This window comes from Silene latifolia, chromosome 5 (assembly GCF_048544455.1).
Source record: "Silene latifolia isolate original U9 population chromosome 5, ASM4854445v1, whole genome shotgun sequence".
NCBI classification, from domain to species: Eukaryota; Viridiplantae; Streptophyta; class Magnoliopsida; order Caryophyllales; family Caryophyllaceae; genus Silene; species Silene latifolia.
This window is the reverse complement of record NC_133530.1, coordinates 14,421,282-14,444,336: the sequence shown is the minus strand read 5'-3', so window position 1 is coordinate 14,444,336 and position 23,055 is coordinate 14,421,282. Positions and strand designations below refer to the sequence as shown.

Here is a 23,055-nt window from a genome sequence, read left to right as displayed (position 1 = left end):
ACTCTTTAATTCTCTTTAATTTGCAATGTTTGTTTCTTCTTCATCTCTTGTTCTTACTTTGTTCATTATTATGCATAGCTAAATCCCCTGCTAGGATTTAGGGGATTCGATGATTTATTGTTAGTTGCTAATTAGGTTTACAGATCTTTCGTTGTTATTGTGTTTATGTTGTTAATCACTGCAATTAACTGTAACTAGCTACTTGAATCGATGCATTTAGCTTAATTAATCTTGGTAAGCCTTAACCTAGACCGGAAGGTTGGAAGGGGTGAGACCCGCAGTGAACAATAGGATGCTTTAGTGAGGGCGGAAGCTAAGCTAATAGTATTTTAGGGCGAATTGAGACCGGAAGGAGATATTCGTTACCCCTTAGACTGATACAATTGATCATCGATCTGTGACCTTAGCTGCAATTATCTGACATTCATTGATGACCCGACAATCCTAGTTCTCTTCCTTTACTGTTAATCTCTCTTACTCTTTTCTCAATTTAATCTCCTTTAGTTTTAGTTCAAACAACTTAAACCCCGAATTGTGACCATAGAAAGACTAGGATTAATGAGTAGATAGTGACCGCCTCCCTGTCGAGATCGACCCTACTTACCGCTGACTTCTGTTAGTAGTACTTAGATATTTATTTTTGGTACTGTAACGACGGTATCAAATTTTTTCTCCTATATTAACATAAATCTGATATGTTATTTTGTAGTTACTAATGTTTTAGAAATTAATAATATTAATAGGAAGGCGAAAAGAATTGGGAGGTGAAGGGTTTCCTTTTTCCGAAACTATGATATTCGTTAATACATCGAAAGGTATAAAGTAAGAATATGTGGTCAAATCTAATTTCGTTTCAATTCGATTTCGGTATGATTCATTTTAATTAGACACCTTAATCCGGTTGTCCTATTTCCAATCGGTGATTGGGTCGGGTCAATAGTCGATCAAGCAACTTCTGGGTCATCGTTTAGGGGTTAATGATTTTCTTCAACATTCATTATCATTGTTAATTCAAACGTTTTACCTTAAATTCGTGCAACTAAAATACAATTAACGAGAAAACTCATAACTAGGCGTCCTTGTGCAAGAATCAAAACTTCTGCAGTGCTTGTCAATTTGTTGAGTTAGACGTGTTGAAGTGTATTAGATGACTTACCTTGTTCCTACTAAATTAAGTCACTAGTGAGTAGTCCATATCTTGTGACAAACGTGTAACAATTAATGGTATGCCCAAAAATAAATTTTGCTTTAGCAAACTTTGTACAAGAAAGGAAATTAGCCTTGATCATGGCATGAACACCTACAACATATGTAATACCCCGTATTTTATATATAATCGATTAAACGGATATTATTATATATTAGCTATTATACATTTTATATTGGTTGCATCGTAATATCGTGAATGTTATTAAGTCGGGTTTATATCGTATATGTTGAGTCGGGTTACATCCGTATTTTATATCGCTAATTGAGTCGAGTTAATTGTTTAGTCGTATTGATATCGTAAAATCGAGTTATTCGTAAACTTGTTGAGACGGGTTTAACTGAACGAAGTCACGATAACTAGTCCTTTTACCAACCACGCTGACCCATGTCACTTACCCTTTTACCCAGGCACGATTACCCATGACCCATTTACCATCTAACCTAATTTTTTAACCTAATTTTACCCTAGCACTACAAAACCCTACTCCCTCACCCGCCTCCCTCATTTCATCGGCATCAATCTCAACCTTCACGCAAATCGAGAGAGAGAGAGAGTGAGTGTGGGTGTTGACGGCGCAGCAAGGAAGAGCATAGGGTGGTTGTCGACGCTGTGAGGCGGCCTTGGTGGTGGTTTACGTGGCGGTTTAGGTAAGCAGTCACCTTTCTTTTCTTTTTTTTTTTTAGTTTGTCGGGTTGTGGTTGTTGTCACCGTGTGTCACAGGGAGGTGATAAGGGTGGTTGGTGTCGGGGAAATGGTATTGGGTGGTTTGACTCGCCCCTATTGGTGGCGGTTAGGGAGGTGTTAGGCGGTGGAAATGGCGGCAGGAGGCATTGTCGACAGAGACAATCAAACGGGTTTAAACAGGGGTTTTCAGGCGGGTTTAGATGATTAGAATTGGGGTGGCGCCACCGTGGACTCGGGGGAGGTCGAAACGGCGGCGCCACGGCGTATGTGTGCTTTGTTTGACGGCGAGCAGAGTGGTGGTGGTAGCATAGGAGGATGTTGACGACGGTGGTGGCTATAGGGTTGCAAAGGAAGGCTGTTGGTGGCGGCAACCCCTGATAGGCGGTACAGCCCTGGTTCGACTCGCCGACGGCAGTCGACCAGGTTGGGGTCGGTTGTCGGTGGTTGGGTCGAACTGGGGAACGGGCCTGGTGGTTGTCGTGGTAGTTCAGGCGGCGCGTTAGGGGTTTGGGCGAGTGTGAAGTCTCGGGTTGTGGGAGTCGGGTTGTGGGGATTGTTCTATGTTTGTTTCGGTTTTCTTAATCGTATAATTCGTTAATCTTTTATTTATCGTATTAGTTATTAAATTTAATTCCCGAGTCGTTTAAATAATTAGAGACGGGTTTTGAGTTGGGTTGGTTAAAATGGAAAACTGCTATATCGGGGAAGTTTTCATTTAAGGAAACTTTACATGTTAGTGAGTTTCTATTTTTAGTAACCTTCTATTTTGGGAACGGGAATAGTTAAGTAATCATTTATCATTTATTTACCTTTCAGAGGGCGAATTTGTTTGGAATATTACTGAGCACCGACTATTTGACTGCAGTACTGAGGTAGGGAAATATACTTGACTTATCAGCGTTGTTGTTAAATTGTGTTGACTTGTTGTGTTTCATATGACCAAGCTGTGAACGTTGACTTGTTACGTGGTTGTTGATTTATGTTATGATTCATATACTGGAATGTGGATGACTGAATTGATCGTGTTGAGTATGTTATCACAACATTTGGTAGCTGGCATGATTTCATTCATTGATATACATATTGTGTTGCATTGATTACTGTTGAGCATTTCATATGCATTGGAGTTGGAGGATGGTGTGGTAGTGACGATGTTGAGATACGATGTGATGTTGTGATAAGGCCCAGGCTGGTTCTGCAGGACTTGCCCTGGTGTCCTCAGCTGTTGAGCTGGTATATCGACGACGGTCGATTGTTGTGCCTGCCGGGGATCGGTATGGCCGGGCGTTCCGGGTTATGAGATATGAGTTGAGATGGAGATGGAGGTGACGGAGGAGCATGCATATCATATTTTGTTGTTTCCTTGTATTCCCTACTCAACCTCGTGGTTGACCCTGTGTATTCGTGAACGCCTGTGATGATCCAAATATTGGTGAGCAGACTTGACAGGTTTATGAGATAGGATGGGAGCTTGATGGGCGTGAGACACTGGATCAGAAGACTTAGTAGCTAGATCATTATTTAGAAGACTTTCACTTTTATTTATGTTAGTTCTTGTAATTTGATGTAAAAGAGGTTTTGTAATAATTAAGTTAAAGTAATTATATAATTCGCCTTGGAGTTTAATTTGTTATTCACTACCTCGGGAAACCGAGATGGTAACAGTCCGGTTTATTAGGGAATGTCTTGCTAAAGGCTCCTTCATAAATCGGGGTGTTACAAAGTGGTATCAGAGCGAACGATCCTCAGGCCTAAACCAATGAACCCAATGAACATAGGATGTGTCTAAATAAAATGAACCCCTGGGTAGGAACTGTTAGGAGCTCACAGTGCGGTTAAGAAGGCGCCCTTAATACGTGCTCTTTTGCCCTCTCAGTTTTGAACCAGGTAACCCGAGAGAAATTGAGTGAATGGGGTAGTTAGAAGGAAAACCTTGGATATAATCGAGTAGATGTACACCTTGAGACCCATATATTCTAACCATGCTGCAGGACAATGCTACGGTAAGTATTTTGTATGAATGATGGCGTGATCATATGATGTTGTGGAGATGAGAAATAAAATTTTCGTGTTCAGGTTGATAATCAATGAAGTGTTGGATTGTGGTAATCGCGAGCGTGAAAATAATTGCGAATTGATGATATTTATCTGGATGGATGTTGAATGATGTGTTGATAGTACTATTACGTCTAGTGATATGCGGTTATGTGATCCCGAAGCCATGCTAGTATAGTATTGTGATAGTAATGAGAAACACTATTGAATTGCATGTTTCTAGTCATAGCAATCGTGATTTAGATGTAAGGAGTAGATCGAGATACGAAGGGATTCTATGGGGTAGATGTTACGAAGGTACACAGTGTGAGATTTAAGTTAGGATGGGTTAGTATCGATAGTGTGGTTGTAAGAGCTTGGAACATAGTATATGAATGACCTAGTGCTGAAACACGTTTTGTTTGATTTTACTCTCTAATTGATCTTACTGCCATTCGTTTTCTGTTTATCGCCTATGGATGAAAATTTTATGGGAGGTAGCCTGGTGAGTTAGCTTTCATTTGGCATTGGTTTCTTGTTCATAGGATATACGGTTAGGAGTAATAAACATTTTAGTGGTCTATGGCCAGAAAGTTCCTGTACAATTATGTTTCGACCAACAATTTTGTAAAATTTCTCATTTAATTTGTACTCATGATTATTGCATAATTCCAATTGGAGTGATTAGAATACTCGCACGTGTTTTCAGATTGATAAGCCACGAAAATTCTTGATACTTCAATATTAAAAGGTAAGTTTTGCAAACTGACCCAAGTTTCGGACCAATTGTTGTTACATGCTGTTTGGACCAACGGAGTTTTAAAATGCCTTAAAAAATTGAATTCTTGAGCTTTGGACCTCATTATTTCTCTCACGTATTATTAACTCTCTGTATGTTATAAAAAGTAATATAACTCAAGTTTTCGTTGAACGGTTATTTATTCGTTATTTTTGGAAGTTACAACGTGAATCATAACTTTTAGAATGTGAATTCTATGTTGAGTTTATTTCATACAGTTGTTTGATTATTTCATGAGCCTTATTAATGTGAATTTATAATGTTCTTATATGATGATAGTAGCACACATATTCATTGGTTATGTATCTTAACAAGTGATAAAAATTAAAGTTTAGGTTATAACATTGTTGGCATGATAGTATGTGTGAAATTGAATAGCTGAATATGATTCTTAATCAAAGGTGACATGTTTTATACGAGTTCAGTTGTTTGCGTACCTTAGATGTTGTCATGTCGTAATGTCTCTTGTTGTTCATAATCTCTGTAATGGCCGGAATATGTACATAAATACCTATGTTGTCTTATCTTATTAAAGTTAGTGGCAGGTAAGCATTAAATCCAGATATTCTAATATATGTTTCTTGATTGTTATCATCGTTATTTTCTCTTGCATAGACAATATATGCTACGGATGTTGGTGGAAAGCTGGAATCGCACCTGATAGTTGGATGTTGCCAATTTATTGTTGTTTCCGCATGAATGTTTTATGATAATATTAATCATGTTTAAATGTTTACACACGTATGGTAGTAATGATTTATGTGTAACTGTCCACACATGTAGTATGCCATCTGAGTTCTAATGTCTTTCATGTGAGTTTGTGTGCCCATAGTTATATTTATTACCTTCATCGCATTAAATTATTTCAGTTGAACCTAAACATATGACATGATAATAAACAGTGTTGTTATTCCTTATTGGATATGTTCGTTATTATATTGTCATAAAATGCTAAAGTGATTCTTGCAATTGTATGGGCGTGATATAAAGGAAACTGTTTGATGTAGCACGACATTTGACATATCTATATTCTCGAGTCGTTGCTATCAATTATATTCTAATGAAGATTGCTTATGATAACTATGTTGGCAATTATAATGGGATAACCCTTTGATGATTCACATGATATGCGTTGGTTTAAATGATAGTCGTTATAGTTACGTTTACTTGAGCCTACGAGTTGCCTAATTATTCAAATCGTGCAAATCAGAGAAGTTGTTCAAGTTGCTAATCTTTTACATAGATAATGTTCTACAAAGTATATGATGGCAAATGTATATGTTTAAGCTATTTATGCGATATCTTTTGTTTTGCTAAAAATGAGTTATACTAAGTTGCTGGACACGATTGAATGATATGGTTGCTAAAATGTTAAACACATGTGTGATATGGAAGTAATGTTGTCGTTGTCATGGATCATATGTTGTTACTTTTATTGGGAAATATGTTTTCAGAATTGATATCGTGCAAACAATTTAGATAATTTAAAATATGAATTATGAGTATGTTGTTGATTGTTTAAATTCATCGGTCTAATTCGTGACCTAAACCAGTGAGTGAGTAAATGGTTGTATGGACATGTCAATAAGATCCTGTGATTGTGATGGATAGTAGAGGTAGATCTATTTTTTGTGATATGTTTACAAATGTGAGAAGTTTCTTAAATTGTTTTGTTATTTTTACTCTCGCTCGTTCATGGTCTATAATTGATCATCAAATTTGCTTAATTACATACATGTCCATTGCCCTCGTGCCTACTCTATCCCAACACCAACTTTGATTATGAAGACCATTAGTTAGTGAGCTATTTTCGTCATATGCGAGGACGTGGTTGAGTTTTATTTTCTTTATCGAGGTAACACGATATTACTGTCCCTAATACTTTTATTATTGTTCGGGGTTGTATGTGTATGTGTCATTATTTGTCATCGTTTTATGATATCAATTTATACATGGTAATTGTGAATTTCTGATGATTGTCATTATTTCGGTTTGCAATTATATAAGTACGTATTATATATCTTATTGTCAAGAGGGGGATTTTGGTGAGATGGGTTTGGTTAGATTGAATGACATATATGATTGGTTGAGCACAAGGATTGGAAATCTATAAGTTTGTAAAGGAAACAATTAGATTTGGTAATGGTTTGCAGTAATGGCTTTTCGTTTGGTTGCTAGGAGATAATGGAAGTACTACGTATTAACTAGGATTGTGTTGTGCTATTGATTCTCATAATATGGAGCTTAAGTTATACTACGATATACCGTGTGGACTTTGGCCTTGAGTTGAGCCTTATTTTATTCGGATTTTCATATATTGATTTTGGTTCGTATTGTATTTAAATTGTCTAATCTTTGACCTGACTCGTGGGTGAGTAGCTTAGAGTTTTACTCTAGGTGTTGAGCACAGTTCTTTGAACCTTTGACAATATCGATATTGAAATTGAGATGGAAAGATGACGGTGTTCTCAGGTGGTTATTTAGTTGTTATACATTTGTGTTCTCAGGTAGTTATTAGTTGTAGTTAGTTGGGCTAAGTGAAGATGAGTTAAACTTCGGGACGAAGTTTATTTTTAGGAGGGTAGAATGTAACATTTCGTGTCTGTTATATTTAATTGATGTGTTAAAAGTGTGTGTTAACTGTGTTAGAAATGCGTGATGTCCGTATGTACGATATACAATACCCCTTTTGATGTTTGAGTACGGGAGCGAACTTCGGGACGAAGTTCATTTTAAGGGGGGAAGACTGTAATACCCCGTATTTTATATATGATCGATTAAACGGATATTATTATATATTAGCTATTATACATTTTATATTGGTTGCATCGTAATATCGTGAATGTTATTAAGTCGGGTTTATATCGTATATGTTGAGTCGGGTTACATCCGTATTTTATATCGCTAATTGAGTCGAGTTAATTGTTTAGTCCTATTGATATCGTAAAATCGAGTTATTCGTAAACTTGTTGAGACGGGTTTAACTGAACGAAATCACGTTAACTAGTCCTTTTACCAACCACGCTGACCCATGTCACTTACCCTTTTACCCAGGCACGATTACCCATGACCCATTTACCATCTAACCTAATTTTTTAACCTAATTTTACCCTAGCACTACAAAACCCTACTCCCTCACCCGCCTCCCTCATTTCATCGGCATCAATCTCAACCTTCACGCAAATCGAGAGAGAGAGAGTGAGTGTGGGTGTTGACGGCGCAACAAGGAAGAGCATAGGGTGGTTGTCGACGCTGTGAGGCGGCCTTGGTGGTGGTTTACGTGGCGGTTTAGGTAAGCAGTCACCTTTCTTTTCTTTTTTTTTTTTAGTTTGTCGGGTTGTGGTTGTTGTCACCGTGTGTCACAGGGAGGTGATAAGGGTGGTTGGTGTCGGGGAAATGGTATTGGGTGGTTTGAGTCGCCCCTATTGGTGGCGGTTAGGGAGGTGTTAGGCGGTGGAAATGGCGACAGGAGGCATTGTCGACAGAGATAATCAAACGGGTTTAAACAGGGGTTTTCAGGCGGGTTTAGATGATTAGAATTGGGGTGGCGCCACCGTGGACTCGGGGGAGGTCGAAACGGCGGCGCCACGGCGTCTGTGTGCTTTGTTTGACGGCGAGAAGAGTGGTGGTGGTAGCATAGGAGGATGTTGACGACGGTGGTGGCTATAGGATTGCAAAGGGAGGCTGTTGGTGGCGGCAACCCCTGATAGGCGGTGTGTCAGGGCTGTTGGCAGCCCTGGTTCGACTCGCCGGCGGCAGTCGACCAGGTTGGGGTCAGTTGTCGGTGGTTGGGTCGAACTGGGGAACGGGCCTGGTGGTTGTCGTGGTAGTTCAGGCGGCGCGTGAGGGGTTTGGGCGAGTGTGAAGTCTCGGGTTGTGGGAGTCGGGTTGTGGGGATTGTTCTATGTTTGTTTCGGTTTTCTTAATCGTATAATTCGTTAATATTTTATTTATCGTATTAGTTATTTAATTTAATTCCCGAGTCGTTTAAATAATTAGAGACGGGTTTTGAGTCGGGTTGGTTAAAATGGAAAACTGCTATATCGGGGAAGTTTCCATTTAAGGAAACTTTACATGTTAGGGAGTTTCTATTTTTAGTAACCTTCTATTTTGGGAACGGGAATAGTTAAGTAATCATTTATCATTTATTTACCTTTCAGAGGGCGAATTTGTTGTGGAATATTACTGAGCACCGACTATTTGACTGCAGTACTGAGGTAGGGAAATACACTTGACTTATCAGCGTTGTTGTTAAATTGTGTTGACTTGTTGTGTTTCATATGACCAAGCTGTGAACGTTGACTTGTTACGTGGTTGTTGATTTATGTTATGATTCATATCTTTGGAATGTGGATGACTGAATTGATCGTGTTGAGTATGTTATCACAACATTTGGTAGGCGGCATGATTTCATTCATTGATATACATATTGTGTTGCATTGATTATTGTTGAGCATTTCATATGCATTGGAGTTGGAGGATGGTGTGGTAGTGACGATGTTGAGATACGATGTGATGTTGTGATAAGGCCCAGTCTGGTTCTGGACTTGCCCTGGTGTCCTCACTGTTTGTTGAGTGGTATATCGACGACGGTCGATTGTTGTGCCTGCCGGGGATCGGTATGGCCGGGCGTTCCGGGTTATGAGATATGAGTTGAGATGGAGATGGAGGTGACGGAGGAGCATGCATATCATATTTTGTTGTTTCCTTGTATTCCCTACTCAACCTCGTGGTTGACCCTGTGTATTCGTGAACACCTGTGATGATCCAAATATTGGTGAGCAGACTTGACAGGTTTATGAGATAGGATGGGAGCTTGATGGGCGTGAGACACTGGATCAGAAGACTTAGTAGCTAGATCATTATTTAGAAGACTTTCACTTTTATTTATGTTAGTTCTTGCAATTTGATGTAAAAGAGGTTTTGTAATAATTAAGTTAAAGTAATTATATAATTCGCCTTGGAGTTTAATTTGTTATTCACTACCTCGGAAAACCGAGATGGTAACAGTCCGGTTTATTAGGGAATGTCTTGCTAAAGGCTCCTTCATAAATCGGGGTGTTACAACATAAGTATGAGTTTAACTATCAACTAAAAGAGCTGAGTAATGAGTAAACTCATCCATTCAAAATGAAATAGCTATAACAAAGGCATATCTCCTCGGAGACGGAGCTCTTCCCAGGTCCGCTTTGCCATGGCCTAGGCAAGAGTGAAAAATTAGTCAACATTATTTTTGATGGATTCTATTTTAAAAATCATTATGTGATATTTGCTTGTTAATTAATGTCATATTAGATGTCAATGCATAATAAATATAATATCATATTTACAATTAGTCTACATTTATTTTAATTAGGGTTAGGTTCCCAATATGCATTTAATTTTGTTGGAATTAGCTACTTTGACTTGCTATTAGTGACATACGCTCTTCTAAACAACATCACTTAAACAGACGTCGTAGAAATATATTGATATTAATATTGCTCGTTGAAGTTTGTTACATGGAACACTACATCAATAGTTATGTCCCTATGAAGGAAGATTGGTAAAACATTAAACGAAATTGATGATAAATTTCGGCCCTAGCTACTATTTGTCCCATGAGTACATGCTCTTATTCATATATTGTGGTTTGAAACACTATAGATGTTGAGATTATGAATAAATGAAAAATTGCGGAAATTGTTTTTTTTTTAACTTCTACGAAAAAATTATTCGTAGGCCACAAATTTCTATACTTGTAGTCTCAAAGGGGGCCATTATTGAAAGCCAATCAATTAGTTTAAGGCTATATACGAGCGTTGGCTTCAATATCGCAAACTCATCCTCATGCGTTCTTGTACAAGTAACTAGGCTCGCAAATTTGACAATGTAAATAGACTACAATAAAGTTTATGGTCATAATTATTACTCACTTTACTGATTTATTTAACCTTCTTAATAGGTAATAGTATTAGCAACCAGTGTACATGCACCGGAAGCAAACATGAAGGCATAGATTACACGGTAATTTTTCGACCCTTTATTATTACAGTACTTTATATATATGGACAACTATGGTCCATGACTTTACTGGATAAGTTTAAAGTCCGCGATAAGAGTAGCAATGTCTGGGACTGTGTCACTGATGTTGCCGTCAGCACGTGTCTTCGTAGCTGCGTCGGTGGAAGTGTCAAAAGTTAATGCAGTGTCCAACTTTTGCTGAATTTGATCAAAGGTCAGATTGGCAATGACTTGTTTTGCGCCACATACAACATACACCTGCATTTAAACCAAGTAAAAAAAATTAAAATGATCCAAGGAAAATAAACTACAACCTAATAAAATGATTAATCAACTTATCATCACCAATATAATTACGTGCGTGCGTTTAAAATAATTCATATTTACCCTGTTAGGAGTCTGAGGTGATGTGTTATCTGCAGGTGCATGCCATGCCAAAACCCATGAACAATCCCCGCCTGATGCATTTTTCCCATTATACACCACTGCCGCTTTGGAACCAAAAAAGTTTCCCTTCAGGTGGGTAAATATGGCACTGTTATTGGGAAAAATCTTCTCCGGAAAAGTGCCAACCGGAGCGCCTGACCAGTTATGAGATCTAGCTAAGGTCATAGCAAAATGGGTCTGGTTATTCATGGTGGCTTGGGTACCATTTTGTGGCTGCTTGACTTTCTTCTCGCAAACCGCGACATTTTGTTCTTGCATCGTAGCCATATCGAGCTTTAATGGTACATATTACACAAGAATCTTAATCACTTAGTTTCATTCAAAACAATGAAAGTAATAAAACCAAATCAAATAGCATGTAATTTATTTAAAAAATAACAACAACAATAATTAGTTTCATGCACCAAAAGTCTTCATACCTTGAAATTTGTGAAGATGCTAATAATTTCAACGTTGCGTCTCGCTTGCCCCAACCATACTACCACCTAAGCTATTTATATAGTATTCGAAAACATCTATGCGCAATAACGGATATAAAAAAAAGTAGATTCATTATTCTAATTTACACCATAGCGTAAGAATTTTCCATCACCTCCTTTAAACAAGAATCATATTCTTCGTTTCTTTTTTTTTTACTAAAGAGACTACTTTATGATAATCGTAAAAAAATGGGGACTCAAGTTAAATAGCTAACACTTATTTTCTACATACTTTTGTAAGTACAATACAAAGAGTTGTGCAATCATTAAACGTGGTAATCCCTCCATCCCGATCATTTGCTACCTTTGAAATTGGCACAAAGACCACGGAAAGAGTAGGAGACTATTTGTGATAGAACTGGGAATCAATAAGAACTGAATATATAATACATTGAACATGCATGAAAGCAAAATTGTTGTCCAAAGGAAAATCCTATAGCTAGCTGGTGGCTATTAATTTGAATGTTCATGAAAACTAAACAGAAAGATCATCATAGGCTTATAAATCATCTATGTTCCTAGTTATCGCATACAGGTCGGTTTTATCCTCTTTTTAACAGGATATATTTTGTTTTGTTTCATAATGTGATAGTTTTTGCATATGTATTTTCTTTTCTAATGAAATACAATGATTATTTTTGAAAAAAAAAATTGTACATGACAACATTATTTATACAAGCTTGACTAACAAAGCTAAGAGCCTAAGAGACCTAAACCTAGCCTCAACAAACAATCAATAATGGATATTGAGTACAAGCGAATTACGAAAAGTTATATGGACATGAATTATTAAAATAAACAAAAAGATATGAATAGATAACTCAGAAGATAATGAAGATATATTTTGAATAATTTGTGGGTATTATTATTGAGTGACAAGTGGACAATAAGTGGTGAGGGTGATCACATTACCCTTCATAAATATTTCTAATGTAGAAAGATAAATAAATGAATGAAACACAAACAAATGAAATAATTAAGTAAATAAATGACTACGACGGATAGCATATTAATCCAATTTTAAGATAAAATGAACTTCGTTCATAAAAAATAGAGTTGAAAATTTGTTAGATAAGTTACCCTCGAATTTAAGAAAAAAGAGTAAAACATAACTCTCTGGAAAAGGATTGTGGTGGTGTGTTGGTGACTTGGACTATAACAAGCAAACGCTTGTATAATTTTAATTAGGACATCCGATCCGGACTATTCTAAACCCACCTAGTAAAACTCAAAATTTGGTTGAGTAAACCGAAAGGACACGACTCCAGGTTAAACTTATATCTGAATTAATTTTCTTTGTACCAATCAAAACAAAACCTAAATCAGCCAGCGACACAAAATTGATTCACACGGATGGATTCCCCGATAATGCATGAATAGGACTAACAATGGTCTAAAGTTGATCTTAATTGTTAATTAAGGGGTGTTTAAGGGGTCTTTGTAATTTGGTAACCCCTCTAAGTACGGTTACATAAATCATGTTGTGTGTGCGATGAACTGATATATAAAAAACCAAACGACACATGCAAAGATAATATACTACTCTAAGACGTTAAGTCTACCATTAATTTGGGACTTCATATATATGACGTGGACCTTTTTAGGACCTTCGTAGTTATCTTGAAGGTATAATTACATCCACGTTTGATGACTGTTGCATCTAGTTTGTTGATGATGACAAGTCCTTCATTTTTATATCCCGCCTAATTAACAGTATATGCTAGACATGTGTATGACAGGTCCAAAAGTATTTCATACGGGCTCGGAAATGAAGACGGGTGGAGCGTTGGATGAGTCTTGGTCCGTGTCTAGATAAATTGTAAGAATATATATCTTGTGCTTATTCTTATTCGGTCCGATAAAATTACGGCTTATCTTTTGGACAAATTAATTTCCAAGATAAAATATTTTTGCTAAATAATTGTTTTTGGAAAAATTTATTCCGTTGGAACTTCCTATATTTGCTCAAAATAATATCTTAACTTTTTGAGGAGTTTGTGTCTTTGAAGGCAACTAAATTACCACAGTCAAAGATTTTGTTGAAAGTTGGTTGCTTGATTGAAAAGATTTGATTTATTCAATATTTGAATATCTATATAAGACGAACAAATCTTGGCTGCAAATATACACAACAAACACACGAGAATATTTTTGAGTGCAAAACTTGTTTTTCAAAGTTTGAGGAAATTGCTTTTGTCTCATTTTGTTTCTGAAAGAAGCTTTTGCAAAATTGTTTTTCTGCGTAAATTTTTCAGTTTGCAAATTCTTTTTAAAGCCGTGATTGTGTATTGAGTTTTGAGTACGCAAGTTATATATTCATAAGGCAGTTTTTTGTTCTCCATTGTTCCTATTGTTGAACCATATAAGGAGACAAATCTTTGTGTAATTTTCACTTTGTGAGAGAGAGTTTTTGGGGTACGAGGTTGTACTCGAGTAGCACGATCGGGGTTGATCGTGGGGATTTTCTTTGTAATTGAGTTTGATTATAAAGAAAATATTAATAAGAGAGAGGTGGACGTAAACCTTTAGAGTGTAGGTCGAACCACGTTAAAAATCTTGTGTCTCGTGTTTTTATCGCTCTTTATTTTGTTTGGTTTTAGTTACTTCATAACTCGTTGCAATCAGAACAGTACAGCACGATTTACTTCGTTTAAACAGACATCGCGACTGTTTAATTAGCCCGAGTACTGATTCTTAATTAAACGAGTCTATTGCTTCCGCTTGATTTTTTAATAGGTACTTAATTCACCCCCTCCCCCTTTTAAGTACCGGGTCAATAAACTCAACAAGTGGTATCAGAGCCTCGTGCTCTTGATTGCCTTACCGCATAGAGTTTGATCCTTTGAGTTTATTTTCGTCTTCAAAATGAATTCCAAATCTGTCAAATGTCCTGTCTTTGATGGCACGGACTATGGCTGGTGGAAAAATCGCATGATGCACTTCATTCAAGGAACAGACTATGAATGTTGGGTAATCATTCAGAATGGTCCTCTTGCCATCACTACCACTAGTGCTGCCAATGTGGTTAGTGCAAAGGATCCAAAGGATTACACCTCTGATGACTATAAAAAAGCAGAGAAAAATTCAAGAGCTATATCACTTCTGCAATCTGGTATCGGCGAATCCGAGATTAGCCGGATTGCGGGGTGTAAAACAGCCAAAGAAATTTGGGATAGTTTAGAATTAGCGTATGAAGGAACTGATAAGGTCAAGAAACAACGCATTGACATTCTTATGACAAAATATGAGTCATTTAAAATGAATCCAAATGAGTCTATAAACAGTATGTCTTCACGTTTTTCAAGCATTCGTAATGAACTTGCAAATCTTGGTAAGACTTTTGAAACTGAGGAAATTATCAGAAAAATCTTAAGAAGTCTTTCACAGAAATGGTTACAAAAGGTCACGGCCATTGAGGAGGGAAGAGACTTTCCCACTCTTACCTATGAAGCATTGATGGGGAATCTTATGGCACACGAGTTAAAACTTGAAGGACATGCCGATGAGGAACCTAAAGCTAAGGGAATGGCCCTCAATGCCTTCTCAAGTGATAATGAAAGTGATCCTGAGGAGGAAGTAGCTCTTGTTGTCAAAACGAATTGCTAGAATTATTAGAAAACAAAATCAAGGAAAAGTTGACAATTTTAAATCAAGAAAGTCTGGCTCTTCAAATTTTTCAAATTCTTCTTCTTCTTCTTCTACCTCACGATCTATCTCTAGAATGGGTTGTTTTAAATGTGGCGATCGTGATCACCAGATCCGAAATTGTCCAAAAAGGGATGAAGAAAAATCTAGAGACAAACGTGAGAGAACTAAGCAGGAGTACAAACGTGCTATGATTGCTGCTGTTTGGGGTGAGTCCGATTCTGAGGACGATGAACCTCCCAAAGAAGAAAAAGAAGATAAGTTTTACCTCAGGACTACGTACAAGCCGAGATCACAAAGAAAGACTCAAAATGACTCTCTAAGATGTCTAATGTCTAATTCAGAAGCATCAGATAGTCAATCAGATGATGAGGTAAGTCTTTCAAATCTTAAAGTTCAAATTAGGACCTTGTCTAGAAATCAAATTATAAAATTATTAGATGAGACACTAGACACTAATTATGAACAAAGTAGACGTCTTGATGCTATGCAAATTGAAATAGAGAGTATTGCGAGTGAGAACATTGATTTAAAATACGATCTGAAGAGTATGTCGAGTCAAACAGTTGACCAGTCTGTCCATGATAAGCTTTCTGCAGAGAATGAAATGTTAATCAACAGAATCCACGACTTAACTAATGAACTGAATGAGATTAAAACTCGAACAGTCGACACAATGTCTCCCGAACAAACTTTCTGCAGAAAATGAAATTTTAGTCAACAAGATCCGCAACTTAACTAATGAACTAAATAAGATTAAAGCTGTACATGTTACAAGTTCAACCACCTACTCTGAGATTTGTTCCAAGTTCGACAGACTTAATTCTGATTATGATGCTCTTCTCATCAAAAACAAAGATTTGCTATCTCGAGTAAGTAACTTGGAAGTTGATTTGAAAAATGCTCGTAATGTGGCTGCTAAATGGGAAGGAAGTGGAGTGGTGTTAGATTTTCTAGTAAATCAGTCTAAAAACAACAAGAAGCTTGGATTAGGCTATGACTTATGTTCTGATTCCACGCAATACGATCATCAACATCGTACTGTTTGGGTCCCTGAACAGAAAGTAAACACTTCTCGTGAGTGTTTAGAACAGAATGACTCCTGTTTCGCTAGCATCAAAAGACCTAAACCATATGAACGAGACTTTCGCAAACGTAAATATGTGGGCCTGCCTGAATATATTCTTTGCAAATTTTGTGGTAAGACGGGACACGTATTTAATGCTTGCGAAAAACGATGGCACTATCTAGATCAGAACTTTAGAGTCGTAAAGAAGATATGGATTAGGAAAGATGTCTTGGATTTGGTTCGTCACAAGAAGGGACCCAAACTTGTTTGGGTTCCTAAAACCTCTAACTAATTTCTCTTGTAGGGCCCTAAGAGAGGAAGCAGCCGTTGGTATCTAGATAGTGGTTGTTCACGTCACATGACAGGTAATAGAAACCAATTTCTCTCTTTATCGGCCTATGACGGTGGAAATGTGACATTTGGAGACAACAAAAAGGGTGAGGTTATTGGTATTGGCAAAGTCGGTAAGTCTCTTTCACTTTCCATTGATGATGTGCTGCTTGTTAGAGGTCTAAAACACAATTTAATTAGTATTTCCCGATTATGTGACAAAGGAAATAAAGTTGAATTTCATGCAAACCTTTGTTATGTAATCAAAGAAAGTACTAATGAAATTGTACTTCAAGATAAGAGAGTAAATAACATTTATGTGGCTGACTTAGGAAGCACTCCTAGGGAAACCATTAAATGTTTGTCGGTATTGCAAAACGATCCTAATTTATGGCATAAAAGGTTTGGACATGTTGGCTTTTCATCTCTAAACAAACTTTACAAACTCGATTTAGTGGAAGGCCTACCTTCTATGAAGTTTGAAATTGACGGAGTTTGTGATGTTTGTGCTCGATGCAAACATGTCCGAAGTTCTTTTAAATCTAAAAGGGTTGTTAGCACCACCAAGCCTCTAGAACTCATTCACATGGATTTGTGTGGTCCGATGAGGATTAGAAACCGAGGTGGAAGTCTTTATGTATGTGTTCTAGTGAACGATTATTCACGGTTTGTTTGGACTTTATTTTTACATGCTAAAAGTGAAACTTTTGAAGAATTCCACGTTTTGATTAAGAAACTCCAAAACAAACTCGGTCACAAATTGATCTCCATTAGAACCGACCATGGAAGAGAATTTGAGAATGATTCGTTTATATCTTTTTGCAGGGAACATGGTATTGATCATAACTTTTCTGCTCCTAGGACACCGCAACAAAATGGTGTAGTGGAAAGAATGAATAGAACTTTGGAGGACATGACCAGATCCATGTTACTTTGTAGCGAGTTACCTAGAAACTTTTGGGCCGAAGCTGTGAACACAGCTTGTTATATTCGTAACCGTGTTGCTATTAGATTTATCCATAAGAAAACGCCTTATGAGCTTCTATATGGGCGAAAGCCAAACATTTCACATTTCCGCTGCTTTGGATCAAAATGCTATGTTCATAACAATGGCAAAAATAATTTGGGAAAATTTGATCCAAGAAGCGATGAGGCGGTTTTCATTGGATATTCAAACGAAAGCAAGGCCTATAAAGTTTACAATAAAAGAACTATGTGTTTTGAGGAAAGTGTACATGTTATTTTCGATGAAACTAATGTGCTTAACGCTGAATTGCAGGATGATGATGACTTTGAGATTGGATTTGTAAGAGATGATCCACCTGAACTAGAGAAGGAGCCTTCATCGTTGGAAGGAACAGGTGCAGAACAGTCCACGAATTCAGGGGAAATGAACAGAACACAGAACTGTCTAGTCCTGGAAAATCACCAAGTTCAGGCGTCTCTGAACAGACGGCTGCACGGTCTAATGAGACAAATCAGGCATCCAGTAGATCAGATACGTCGAGAAAGACAAATACAGATGTTGAGCAGAATCGAACATAACCCAGTACTGTTCAGTTTACAGATACAAATGTCGAACAGAATCGGACAGAATTCAGTACTGTTCAATCTACACTAGAAACATAAACATTTGTTCCTCGACGTTGGAAGCATCAAAGTTCACATCCAATGGATAACATTCTGACTGACATTCATGAGGGAGTCAAAACTAGATCTTCATTAAGAAATTTTTGTGCTCATTATTCATTTTTATCAGAATTAGAACCTTCTAATATTAATGATGCTTTAACTGATCCTGATTGGGTTATTGCTATGCAGGAGGAGCTTAACCAATTTGAACGAAGCAAAGTGTGGCACTTGGAACCACGTCCAAGAGATCGTTCTGTCATAGGAAATGAAATGGGTATTTCAAAACAAATTGGATGATGCAGGTGTGATTGTGAGAAATAAGGCTAGACTTGTAGTGCAGGGATACAATCAACAGCAAGGGATCGATTACGATGAAACCTTTGCACCAGTGGCGAGACTTGAAGCCATTCGTCTCCTTATTGCTTTTGCCACTCATATGGGTATCAAACTCTTTCAAATGGATGTTAAGACCGCGTTTCTTAATGGCTATTTTCAAGAGGAAGTGTATGTTGAACAACCTCCCGGTTTTTTAGATAGTAATTTTCCTAATCATGATTATAAATTAGATAAGGCACTTTATGGTCTTAAACAAGCACCTAGGTCTTGGTATGATAGACTATCAAAGTTCCTTATTGAAAATGGCTTTCAAAGAGGTTCAGTTGACAAAACACTATTTCTAAAACCGGTGAAAGAGGACTTATTAGTTGTTCAAATTTATGTAGATGATATCATTTTTGGAGCAACTAATGATGTTTTATGTGCATATTTTTCCAATCTTATGCAATCGGAGTTCGAGATGAGCATGATGGGCGAGCTAGGATTCTTTTTGGGTCTTCAGATAAAGCAAACCACACATGGCATAATGATCCATCAAAGAAAATATATCAAGGAGATGCTAAAGAAATTTGGTATGACTACAGCTAATCCATTTCCTACACCTATGTGTTCCACACTCAAGCTTGACAAAGATGAAAAAGGTAAAAGTATAGATGAAAAGGTGTATCGAGGTATGATAGGTACACTCTTATATCTCACAGCTAGTCGTCCGGATATTCTTTATAGTGTTTGTTTGTGTGCCCGGTTTCAATCAAATCCCAAAGAATCACATTTAACAGCTGTCAAGCGCATTCTTCGATATTTGATTGAAACTCAGGACTTATATTTATGGTATCCTATGGATTTCAATTTCACTCTCACGGGGTATTCAGATGCAGATTATGCAGGTTGTTCAGTTGAAAGAAAGAGTACATCTGGTATTGCCACTTTTGTAGGACCGTGTCTTATCTCTTGGGCTTCCAAGAAACAAAATACAGTTGCTCTATCTACTGCTGAGAGTGAATATGTCGCTGCTGCTCAATGTTGTGCCCAAATCCTATGGGTAAGACAACAACTGCGGGATTACGGTATGATTATTAATTGTGTTCCCATTCTTTGTGATAACACTAGCGCAATTAGTATTTCTAAAAATCCCGTCCAGCACTCCAAGACAAAACATATTGACATTCGTCATCACTTTTTTCGTGATAACGTGGAAAAAGGGAACATAAGCTTAAAATTTTGTAAAACAGAAGATCAGTTGTCGGATATTTTTACTAAACCTTTAGCTAGAGAACAATTTGAGAAAATTCGGTTGGAATTGGGTCTTCTGAATGATAGCTCGTAGTCTATTTGTCCTAAAATTTATCTTCCAATGATTGACTAATTTGGAGAAGTCGTGATTAAGTGTTAGTAATTTGTCCTATGTTTTTGAGGTCAAGGTGCAATCTACTTACTCTAGTCGTTTCTATGTCTCATATAGATTAGTAGCGAGTTGACCATAGTGGAATATTGACGTATCTGTCTTATGCATTTTTTTTGTGCAAAATAAATCCCTATTTAACTCATCTTAAATACCCTCCAACCGTCCCACCTCATAAACCCTCACCTAATACCCGAACCCTCATAACTCACCTTCTACCTTTCCCTCATCAAAGCAACCCCTACCAAATTACCCCCAAAATCAATCATAAACCCTTATTCCCTTCAACGGCGCCATGGCTAAAAAGAAAGCTCAATCCACCATTGCTAAAGCCACGACCACCCAAAAATATGCTACCACCACCAGATCTAAAGCCGTCCTCACCAAAACTGCCAACAACACCTCACCCTCCGACAACCCCGAAACTCCAACTGAACCCGCCACCAACCCTTCACCAGAAAACGACACCATACCCATCAACACCTCTCCCAAATCCAATATCCCACCATCAAAACCCAACCCTTCACCCTCCGTTATATCCACCCGCTCTAAAAAATCGCATGCAATTAAAACTGAGCCACCGGTCACGGAAGTCGAGGAGCCGTCTGCTGCTGCACTAGATTCGAGGAGCACTATGCCTATAGTCACAAAAGCTAAGCGAACTCGGAAAGGGGCAAGCAAAGGGGTTATCATCAATGAACCCAATGAGCCCGAGAACCGAAAGAAAGATCCGATTGTGTTGGGTAAAGGGAAAGGAAAACTTGTGGAGGAAGACGATATTTGTGATGATGATTGGGATGAGGAAATAAATGATGTGGTTAAAGATGATTTCAAAGAAAAGGGTCGGTCTTTAAAACGAAAGAGGGCTAAAGATGATTCGGATGATGATGATGTTTCTGCTACTCTTGGCACCTCGATTGATCAAGACCGAGTCATTGAAATTCTAAAGGGTGTGGGAATGTCAGAGACGGCGCTACAACATTGCATTCGCCTAGTTGAGCACTCTATTCTTCCGGGTCGCTATTACCCGCAACATTGGCTACAATCTAAAAAGGCTCTAAATTTCTTCTTGGAAATTCTTAAGGCTCAAAATTGGGTTGGTATGTTCTCTGTTCATTCTGTGGTTTTTGTTCCTGAAATTATACAATTCTATCAGTCTGTTACTGTTCATCACTCTGGTGAATTATTGATCGCGGTGGTGAATGGGAAATCGTTTATGGTCAGTACTGATGAGGTTGCCCAAATGTTCCGTATTCCAAATGAGGGTCTTGAGCTGTCTGATTCGAATGGTTGGCCTCCTATAGACGGTCTTGGTTCTCTGGTTGTTTTGCGATATTTTGACCCGTCTACTACTACGGACACCCATATTCCTCCTAGTCGCTTGGATGGACCACATCAGTTCTTATTTAATTGCATTCGACGCACTATTTTACCCCGCACACACTCTCGCGGTTATTGTTCTATTCCTGATTTGTTGGTTCTGTTCTGCTTGATGACAGGGCGTCCTGTGAACTTGGCTTCTCTCATGCTCTTCCACATAAAGGAAGTTGCGGCCGAGGTACAGACGGGTGTGATTGCTGTCACTAAGAAGAAGTCGAGAAAGGTGACTCAGACTAAAAGAGAGCTCCCGTATGGTATGTGGTTGTCTCACATTATGTGGCAGAAGAAAATATTGCCCTCTGATGGTTACTGTGTCTCAATGAAGGATTGTATGACGGATGGGTTGCTGGGTCAAATGCATCTTCGCATTGTTGATGATAAGCTGGTTGGGTTGAGTGGTGATGGCTATGCAAGGGCGGGGTGCAGTGCTAGTACTATTCGTGGTATCTCGTCTCAGTTGAGGGCTCTCCATGACATCTTGACTGGTCGCTTGGGGACACTTGCAGCTGATGTCGAGCTCATCAAATATGTCCTTACCCCACTTATCGCTTTACCTGACCTTATTGAGCGCCTTATAGCTCGTCTACCTCCTCCACCTTGATTTGACCTGACCTGACCTCACCTCTTTTATTTTGCTTATGTTATCTTTTGCTAAGACTGTATGTTTAATACTCTGTCTCATGGTCGGTACTAGCTATAATGATGTCTATTTTGACTGTGTCCGGTAGTTGCATTGAGGCCTCCTTGACTGTGGTACTCTGCGCTAACATTTTTTTTTTGATCGTCTCTCTCCTTTTGATGATGTCAAGAGGGGGAAAGATTTAGGACCTCTAGTACGTAGTAGCTATCTGGATTTAGACTTATGATTGCGACGATCTTTCTCACTGTGTTCTAAACTTTGGTTTAGTTATTTTACTGATCATGTTTGTTTCCTATTTCTATTGTTATTACTGTCTTGGATTTTGTGGATGTTTGCAGGAGTATTCCATTATTGAGGGAGAAATTTTATTTAGGGACTTGCCATCATCAAAGGGGGAATTTGTTGCATCTAGTTTGTTGATGATGACAAGTCCTTCATTTTTATATCCCGCCTAATTAACAGTATATGCTAGACATGTGTATGACAGGTCCAAAAGTATTTCATACGGGCTCGGAAATGAAGACGGGTGGAGCGTTGGATGAGTCTTGGTCCGTGTCTAGATAAATTGTAAGAATATATATCTTGTGCTTATTCTTATTCGGTCCGATAAAATTACGGCTTATCTTTTGGACAAATTAATTTCCAAGATAAAATATTTTTGCTAAATAATTGTTTTTGGAAAAATTTATTCCGTTGGAACTTCCTATATTTGCTCAAAATAATATCTTAACTTTTTGAGGAGTTTGTGTCTTTGAAGGCAACTAAATTACCACAGTCAAAGATTTTGTTGAAAGTTGGTTGCTTGATTGAAAAGATTTGATTTAGTCAATATTTGAATATCTATATAAGACGAACAAATCTTGGCTACAAATATACACAACAAACACACGAGAATATTTTTGAGTGCAAAACTTGTTTTTCAAAGTTTGAGGAAATTGCTTTTGTCTCATTTTGTTTCTGAAAGA

At 37.8% G+C, this 23,055-nt stretch overlaps 1 protein-coding gene across 1 annotated transcript; it reads right to left on the bottom strand.

The window, feature by feature from the left end:
- Nucleotides 1-10,603: 10,603 nt before the first annotated feature.
- LOC141655930 (jasmonate-induced protein homolog) lies at nucleotides 10,604-11,672 on the bottom strand. Its single transcript, XM_074462922.1, has 3 exons — nucleotides 11,597-11,672; nucleotides 11,118-11,450; nucleotides 10,604-10,988 (listed from the first exon to the last, which is right to left on the bottom strand). Exons 2-3 carry the CDS (start codon nucleotides 11,442-11,444, stop codon nucleotides 10,797-10,799), a joined length of 519 nt encoding a protein of 172 aa, XP_074319023.1. The 5' UTR covers nucleotides 11,445-11,450; nucleotides 11,597-11,672; the 3' UTR covers nucleotides 10,604-10,796.
- Nucleotides 11,673-23,055: the final 11,383 nt, after the last annotated feature.